This window comes from Haliotis cracherodii, unplaced genomic scaffold, assembly GCF_022045235.1.
Source record: "Haliotis cracherodii isolate W230 unplaced genomic scaffold, xgHalCrac1.p SCAF_11, whole genome shotgun sequence".
Taxonomy (NCBI): Eukaryota; Metazoa; Mollusca; class Gastropoda; order Lepetellida; family Haliotidae; genus Haliotis; species Haliotis cracherodii.
Genome location: NW_027266266.1, coordinates 45,618,100 through 45,628,089, shown reverse-complemented (window position 1 = coordinate 45,628,089; position 9,990 = coordinate 45,618,100). Strand labels below are relative to the sequence as shown.

General features: G+C 38.4%; 1 protein-coding gene across 2 annotated transcripts in view; it reads right to left on the bottom strand.

The window, feature by feature from the left end:
* Positions 1 to 7,983: 7,983 nt before the first annotated feature.
* The window catches only part of LOC139455869 (espin-like), a 56,165-nt gene continuing 54,158 nt past the window's right edge, over positions 7,984 to 9,990 (bottom strand). The window contains exon 15 of one of the 2 annotated variants that reach the window (XM_071237411.1): positions 7,984 to 8,755. In XM_071237411.1, coding sequence (XP_071093512.1) covers positions 8,582 to 8,755 — 174 coding nt within the window. In that variant the 3' untranslated portion in view covers positions 7,984 to 8,581. The remainder of the gene's footprint in view (positions 8,756 to 9,990) is intronic. The other variant, XM_071237413.1, reaches the window with a different exon arrangement.

Sequence of the window (9,990 nt, the reverse complement as noted above, 5' to 3'; positions counted from 1 at the left end):
GTTGAATGCCTGCAGCTGTCAGTGTGTGTCCACCATTGGCCATGTTGAATGCCTGCAGTTGTCAGCATGTGTCCACCACAGGCCCTGTTCATTGCCTGCAACCGTCAGCATGTGTCCACCATGGGCCCTGTTGAATGCCTGCAGCCGTCAGTATGTGTCCACCTTTGGCCATATTGAATGCCTGCAGCCGTCAGCATGTGTCCACCATGGGCCCTGTTGAATGCCTGCAACCGTCAGCATGTGTCCACCATGGGCCCTGTTGAATGCCTGCAGCCGTCAGTATGTGTCCACCTTTGGCCATATTTAATGCCTGCAGCTGTCAGCATGTGTCCACCACAGGCCCTGTTCATTGCCTGCAGCCGTCAGCATGTGTCCACCATGGGCCCTGTTGAATGCCTGCAGCCGTCAGCATGTGTCCACCACTGGCCCTGTTGAATGCCTGCAGCCGTCAGCATGTGTCCACCATGGGCCCTGTTGAATGCCTGCAGCCGTCAGTATGTGTCCACCTTTGGTGATGTCCCAAGTGATGGTGGAACAAATGTGTGGGCGAGACGAGCAAAACAACATGGAAGTACCAGACTGACTGCTGGGAGAGAGTCCGACTACAAGAAACAACACACACTTGAGTCTATGTATAATATTTATTCCGGCTACCATCGTTGGGCTGCCATGAGGTGACTGTGCTACAAAGGGAATGTACAAGGATTGTAATCCTCCATCAGACACCTGGTGTCCCTATGTATGGCCATCTCAACTTTGTATTTCCAATCTCCAGCAGGTCCTAAAAAGTCAATATTTATATAAGTCCCCTACCCTGGAACTGCCTTTTGCTTTATATTCCAACCCTCTGCTTTTTTGCCCTTAAACTTTAACAATGACACAATAATAATTGCACTTAAAAATAATCTTAGTACTACAACTGTTGTCGGTCAGTGTCACGATGTACCTGTTTCAGTGTGGCCATCTTAGCAGTAGAGCTGTTGTCAGTCAATGTTAAACCATGGGAGTTACGATAGCAATAAAATCACCCTGTGAAATGACACCCTGGCTTGCTTCCTGATTCAATTACCGACAAGCTGATAAAATAAATACGCTGATTTTTAAACCTTTCTTCACAAATGATAAAGTATGACAATCTTGTTTCATTACTAAATTCAACAAAATTCTCACAATATAGCCATATCAGGTCATGTATGCAAAAATTTCAAAACTGGACTTTCAACTCAAGCTCCTAAGATGCCAGGCATCGAATGAAATGGACTATTCTCAAAATGAATCTAACTAAACCTAGTACCTGCAGTAGAAAAATAGGTTACGCCTTTTGTTACAGAATAACTATACACCATTATAAAACAGTCTTCTGAGAAAATAAATATAGATAAACATCAATAAATACAATGTGACTGATTTGTGTGAACTCATACACGTAACTGCTAACTATTAAAGCTGACATATATTTATTTGATATACTTAATACGTGATAATTTCAAGCACAAAATGTATATGATAATATCAGCTACGATATTCACTGATTCCTACCCCTTGCAATGATTCTGGTGAGATAAGCATCATGAATTACACATTCAAATAGTGGGATGAGTCAAGCATTATAGATTCTTTTACAGCAACACCAGCATCTGGCCCTCTCGCCATCAAAATGTCGCCTAAGAATAAGTTTTAAAAATATGAAACATCTAAAGGCACAAATTTAGATTTAGATTTGACTTGCAAGAATATAAATGATCAGGGACCAAGCTCATCAGATTGTCAAACAATGAAGACCCTTGAAGTGGCATTATGATGTGGCAGCAAAGAAGAGATGGTATACCTATTTTTATTCTTTTCAAATGATTCAGTACAGAAGCTAGAACCTTAATCAAGTGAGTGAGTGAGTTTGGTTTAACGCCGCTTTTAACAGTATTCCAGTTATATCACGGTGTGTCAGCTTAATGTGGGAGGAAAGCCCGAAGTGATGCAGGTCTCGGACGTTTACCACTTCGGTGAAACCCACGAGCACAGGTATGGTGCTAACAAACCTAGAAACATAATCGGGGCGAACCGGGATTCAAACCCACAATCATAGGTTTCTGGCATAGCCAAGGGACGCAACTCTGCACAGCGAATCGCGGCGCCTTAAGACGACTGGGCCACCCGTGCCCCCAGAACCTTTATCAAGGAAGTGAGCACGGGTATGGTGCTGACACCTAGACACACTCTTGCCGAAGAACATAGCCAAGAATAGATATTGCTATTTTGTCCAAGTCAGTTTGTCCAAAGTTGAAATTATCCTAAGGGCAGTAAGACCTGGAAGTCATTGTCTTGTTAAATATACAGAACCAAATCTGGGACAGAATCATCTAGTATTGGTGTAACCGGACGTTTCAGCTTTAAAGCAGGGTTTGAAATTAACATTCAGTAAGACTCGTAGACTTCAGGAAGGGCTGGTGACATTTCCTCGTGGACTGCCACTTTTACCTTTAGGTAGATGGCATCTCTGTAGCAAATACGTTTTGCGGACCAGTCAAAATAAACGGTAACTTCTAATCCTGTTCAGAAGGGGTGAAATGATACAGGAATGTCATGATACAATATGTATCAGGATACATGGGTCACAATATGTTACGTATCACGATATCGCATTGTCACTTTTTGACTATAAATATTTTAGAGCAGGTTCAAAAGGAAAAGCTAGCTTCTGACACATGTTTGTGATAGCTATTTTTAGTAGTGAACTTGAAGCGCTATTTACAACATATTTTGCAATATCTGACAGAGAAATATGCTTGGGGTCATTAAACGAGTAGTGAGTAATTTGTGCTTGCAAGTGTATCGTCTTATATCGATACAGAAAAAACATATATCGTATCATTGAATGAAATAGCACGATGCACAGGTGAACCATTGTATCGTTTCACCCCTCCTGTAAAGTGGTACTCAAATAATTATGTACCTCATATATATTTCATTTAAAGTGTCAGAAACCTTGAAACAATATATTTAATATCCACATCAAGACTTCCTATAAATTCCTTACGTCGCAATATGGCTGAAATAATGCTGAAGTTAAATATTAACTCACTCATATTCCTTACAATGAGAGGCAGTCTGATTGAGAACATTATGTGACATTGTCAGACATTTCCATCCTGTAACAAGTTCTGATGAACATTTCTTTTAACAAATGTGGGACTGTTGCCATTTTATACATTGCCTTCCCTGATGTCTAGATACAAACATTTCTGTTGCAAAATATACAGTTGAGAGTATTTGTCGACACTATGGTTACAAGAATAAGCACTGTCAAAAATACACAATTTCATTTTCATATCATCCATGTCCTGATGACACCTTGCATTATCAGGCAAGAGAAGATCACACATCACACAAATGTTTGTACACTGTACATGTTTGTCAACCACAAACATCTGTCATTCAAATAAAAAGAACAAAAACATCTATCACAGAAGGCAGACGGACTAGGACGGAATTGAAAGAATACTGAGCCATTTGCAAAATGAAATAACATCGACGATTGAATTTTCAAAAATATTGCCATTTTCTTCAAGTACACTCATTATTAGGAGTTCCTCACAGAATAACATGGTTGTCTGTTTCCATGGCGATAGTTCACCATGACCACAATCTTATAACAGTTGTGAACATATTAAAATTACTTCCCTATCACACTGCTCTGTACATTTTAAGAGAAGAGAATTTACAATTTGAATGTTTTCTCATATCTCTGAATTATGAAGGTTGCAAAATTTGAAAGACATTCTGAATTTAACATTATCAGTAAGGCACAGGCTGGAAAGTAGACAGTAGACATTGTAGACAGACGTAGTGGAAGCCAGTAACACTGCAAGTAGTTTACAGGGAAACAGTCTCATAAAGTCATTCTTACTTGAAGAAGTTAATAAAAAGTTATGCATTTTTATTTTAAAAACTGCTTGGTGGAAACTGAAAATTATTGATAATAAGGATGTGTGCGCTATGAACATTTACATAATCTCAGACAAACCACCAACTCTATTTTCAATAAACTGGACATATGTGTACATTCAAATGATCTTTTTTAAACCAATGAATATTGCTGGCGATGAGAGTGGTTTTGGTTTAACACTGCTTTCAGCAATAAGTATCATTTGTTTGTTTGTTGTTTAACACCACACTCAGCAATATCTCAGTTATATGACAGCCGTCAAAATATTGAGACCGGTCCAGACAATCCAGTGATTGACATCATGAGCATCGATCTACACAATTATGATACGATAACATGCAATCAGCCCAAACAGTGTGCCTGACCCCTTGATCCCTAGAGTTGCCTCTTAGACTTCTACTGGTGCCAAGTGTGATATTTAGAAGGAGTAATGTTTTTTAACCCTGATTTCAGCATGAAGGACAGGGGTACACAATGGCCTTCACACACAGCAACCATTTGGGAATAGAACCCAGTTCTGGTGTGATGAGCAACAACTTTTACCACCGAGCCAACCACTGACCCTTTTTCTTGTTAAACTTGGTTTATGAATCTGTGGACTTAAAAAAATTGAAATGTTAAAAAAAGTAACTAAATGGAAATCTGTGATTTGTTCTGCCAACCTGAAATAAGTCAAATTTTAAAAACCCCAACTCATTTACTGTCACTATCAATATAAATATATTATTAAAAATACTATGATTAAAACCTGATGAGAATGTATCTTGAATTTTAAGATAATAAATTAAAACAAACTGCGAGATGAAAATTAAAAAAAATGTTTGAAACCTAAATTATTATCTTTGAACTTTTTTATCCACTGACCTGAATTTTGGAGCCAAAAATCTTTAACCGCCCAAAAAAGGTCTGGCGTAACTATTAGATGAAATGACAGACTTTAAATCAGACCATTCTATAATCAATCATGTCTCTTTCATGAAAAAAATAACATGACTTAAAAACATTGAAAATATATCTCTACAAGTGTCCGGAAGTCATCAATTTGCATGGCAATTAATAAAAAACATATTCAAGTTGTTCTTTCGTAAAAAAAGAAGCAGGAATAATGTTGAAAGATAATGCAATAGTTTTCGTATTCCTGCATCACTGAGACAACAAGATGGTAAAGGACATGACAGGATAAGAGCCATCTTTGGCCATAGGATATGCAGAATGTAAAAAATGGGGGAATTCTTTACAAATCATTAGGAAAGTAGAATCATATGTTCATATGAATGAGAATTAAGCTTCGTTCCTCTCACCAGCACCAAAAGCATAGGTAGGGCAAAGAAAAGTCTGCTTTTAGAGGATTCCAGGAACAATTTTGCTGGTATTTCAACATCAGAAAGTCTTTGACACATCAGGAAATGTAGACAAAAAAGAACAATGTAAAAATATCATACTGACTCACAGACTTGGTCATACTTAGATTTCTCAAGATTGAAAATCAAACTGAAAATCAAACATTTCACCCATTTTAGACATATTAACGCATTTGACCTTGACTTCTGCAAGTTTTGCAATGATAAAAAACTGGTATGAGACATTGGAACATGTCTGATCATCTTCACACAATACTGTATTCGACATAATAAGCACCCAGGGCACTCTCAAAATTTGAAATAGGGGGCTCTTATTGGAATAAAATTTTGAAAGAGTTGAAAGATTGTTAATTTCATGGTTTATGCTGACAGCCTGAAATGATACAAAATAAAAGTCTGTGTGTATTATACACGACAGATATATTTATCCAGAATTAAATTGCCCATAATTAAGGGTGCATATAACACACGAGCGCGTATTATACACGAATAAATAAGTCTTGTGTACATTGATCAATCGGAAGGGGTGCTAATTGGGATTGTTCACTAGCCAATATATTAGCAAATATCGCCTTGGGCGCTTATTAGAGCAGGGCGCTTATTACGTCGAATACGGTAATCAGTTTTCCCAAACTTTAAGAAATTGACACTGACCAAAAAGGGCCCTTCTTATCCCACTTCATCCTCAGTGCATCACAATAAAAATCAACAAGCAATGACTACATGTACTCAATGACCTCAGCTGTAAACAAAACAATAAACAAACAACCAATGGACGGAATCGGAAACAAGGAGAAACTGTATGTAAAAGTAATACATATATAATCCATATGCAAACTATGTATACAAAATGTAGAGGTTATATACACAATATTAAATACCTGGTTGTTACAACAACACTATATCACATGTAGAAATGGACGGATGGCATCTCTTGGTTCCCCCTGCAAACTCCCACAACCCCACTCCAGTAAAATACTGTCATCTACAGCTGATACTTGTCATCATCTACAGCTGATTCTTGTCATCATCTACAGCTGATACTTGTCATCATCTACAGCTGATACTTGTCATCATCTACAGCTGAAACTTGTCATCATCAACAGCTGATTCTTGTCATCATCTACAGTTGATACTTGTTATCATCTCCAGTTGATACTTGTCATCATCTACAGCTGAAACTTGTCATCATCAACAGCTGATTCTTGTCATCATCTACAGTTGATACTTGTTATCATCTACAGCTGATTCTTGTCATCATCTCCAGCTGATACTTGTCATCATCTACAGCTGATACTTGTCATCATCTACAGCTGATACTCATTATCTTGAACTTGTGGGTGAGTATGAATTTTAGTTTTAACAATATTCAAGCAAATTCACAACAGGAAACAGGAAAAAATGGCAGGGTTAGAACAAAAAACCCTTGTAATGTTAAAATAATGGTGAAATTGGGAATTTTATCTAGCCTGCATGCATTTGTACTAGCCTGCATGAATTTGTACTAGCCTGCAGGGATGTGTACTTGCTTGCAGGAATTTGTACTAGCCTGCAGGAATATGTACTAGCCTGCAGGAATATGTACTAGCCCGCAGGAATGTGTACTAGCTCCGGACTGGCAGGCTAGTGTTAAGTTCTAACCCTGAAATGGGCTTTCAATGTTGGGAATCAAACCTGGTGTTTGGTGCAACAGGTGAACACAGTAACCAATAAGCTACCTTGCCCCTTTATGTCAAACCGATATCTAGAAAATACTCATTGGTTCTCATATGGAAAACAACATATCTGTCATTCTAAAAACATGGCTCCTACAAAACTTGAGCCATCAAATTTAAGGTCCGCTCAAGGGTTTTTCAAGGCTTTGGTTACATTTGTTAAGGCTGAAAGTAAGACCCAAATGTCCTTGCAAACACATTCATTGGGACATCCTTACTCTGTGTCTTTGTCAGAATGACTCCATTTGTACATCAAAGTATATATAACTAAAATATTTATTAGATTATTAAAGATTCCACATACCAGTGTTCCAAAACAATACTGAATTACGATTAATTTACACACTAATCTTCTGCTGTGACGAAAAACAGTAGAGTGACCCATAGTTGTCAAATTCCAGCCATTTTCAAGTCATATTGTCAACGTTTAAGGCCTTTTCAAGGCTGAACAGCAAAACATACTGAACAAAGACTAGATAAGGGATCATGAATATTTTTTAGAATATTTTTAAGAAATTATGTGCTCAGATATCACTACAAACAAATATCTCCAAAATTAGTCATATCCTTAACTTTGTTAAGTATATGCCCCGTCACTATAGAGATATTGTTGAACTTAAATGCCCTAAGTTCAATAGAGGTTCTACAGCTTTCCAGACAACAAGTTTCCACTGTAGATCATAATGACACATTCTTGTCCTTGAAAGGCATTTAGAAGTGAGACACTTTCTTGACAACAAATGCCTTTTTATATGTGTCCATGATGAGGTGTTCATGCATAACATACAAATAAATAAATAGAGATACAAAGAAATAGTTGTGGAATACTTATACATACAATCAATTCTGTAACACTATATATGCGCTTCCGATAAGGCTGGGACGAGTCCAAATTTACTACCCAGGTACCCTACCCCCCTATTACCCGACCCTACCCCCCTATTACCCGACCCTACCCCCTATTACCGACCCTACCCGGGTACCCACTGTAGGTCTCAGGAGATGTCTCAAAATGTCCGATTGGGAATTCTTTTTTACCACAGCACTTGCAAAACGAATTTAGATACATGCATTAAATAATCTGGTCATGCATACACTGAAGTTGACTTAAGTTATGTCTTTATTCAACCATATGAAAAGTCAGAAGGAATGGGTGCATAGTCAGAAAGAAATGCGAACATTAGTGACTTGTAGTGTAACCATAGAGTTCTAGATCATTTTTGTAATTTAACTATATATCACATGACTATAACCACGGGGCCGGGTAGTACTGTGGGTACGCGGGTCCTACTGAGTACCCACCCAACCCTGGTACCCGAGTTACCCGTCCCAGCCCTAGCTTCCAAGCCATGTCATATTCCGTATAAACACTAGGACATGCTATTCCACCAAACACCCCATCATGACCAAAAATAAGGCAGTAAGTTTTCTGTAGTATCTTGAATCTAAAGTCAGCTTAAAGATTTATCATAATGGTATCGACAAGGACTGGTTAGCATCCATGCATAATTTCGAACACTCCATGGCATTGATAATCTGAACAGCTGGTGCAGACATTGTTTTTAACTACTCGAGTCTGATCTTGAGGTCGGAGGTCGTGGAGTGCGGCGGGATACGGAACTACGTGTGTTGGAGTTGCGAGAAGTCCGCCCAGATACGCCGGCACTACTTCTCCCTCTGATCGGCAATGGTGGTTTAGCACTGGTAGGCATCATCCGAGCTGAACTGTGGCCGTCCTGGAAGAAACATGGCAACATAGTCAGTGTACAAAATACAACAGGCAATCGACAGGACCTTGTTCATCAAAGATTTTAGCACTATGACTATCTCACTAACTTCCATATCTTAACATAGACTTTTGAGAGCCTAACCAACTCCAATACCTTAACATAAACTTATGATAGTTGTAGCACTAACTTCGCTCTGGGCAACAAGTCCCTGGCAAGCAAATTCTAATCTCACGTATTCCCCACTCAATAATTTGCTACTACAACGCTGTTGTTTTACCAAACATCTTACTCCACAATCAATTAATACTAGTTACTGCAGAACCATATCCTGGCAAAACATATATCTACAATTTACAATTCATTTCTCAACATGTATTCTTTTCAAGCAAATCACCTTACAAGACACTATATCAGTGTCATTATCACAGGGATGTTGAGTGGAATTGTTTAATGCTCCAGTCGGCAATAGTACAGCTAAATCACAGCTAAATCTGAAAGTACTATCTTTGATCCACATCCCCGTGGCAACACCGACACAATCAACAAGTACACATTACAAGGTTTAATAATTACTTGGTTAACAGATCTTTCCTCAAAACAACAGCTAATAATTGTTAAATCATATATTTTTATTGTTTGTTTTTTGAAAGTATGGACTGAATCTAAAACATGATGAAATAAAACTCAACACATGCAAGTTGGAAAGTTCTCTTGACCAAGTCTTAGAGTTACCTCCCTTCCCCAATCAATCTTTCTAGTGAGTGAGTGAGTGAGTATGGTTTTAAGCCGCTTTTAGCAATATTCCAGCAATATCACGGCGGGGGACACCAGAAATGGGCTTCACACATTGTACCCATATCGGGAATCGAACCCAGGTCTTCGGCGTGACGAGCGAACGCTTAAACACTAGGCTAGCCGACCGCCCCCAATCTTTCTAGTCTATTCATGAAATGTGTTAACAGACTCAGAGAAATGAGGGAAATTTGGGTCTGCAGATCTGTGAACCAAGTAAGGAAAGTAAATTCTAACAATTCAATTCCCGCTGTCATCAGTTAGTGAGTGAGTTGGGTTTTATGTCTCTGTATTTAAACAGTCAGTTTTTCCCTTCACACAGCTACCAACTTTCCCAAATTACAATCAGTATTTTGATATGATCTTCCAAAGCTTGATGATAGTAATCTCCATTGACTGGGTACAACACAGTAAGTAGACTTCATAACAGTTGATAAACAAGACGGGTT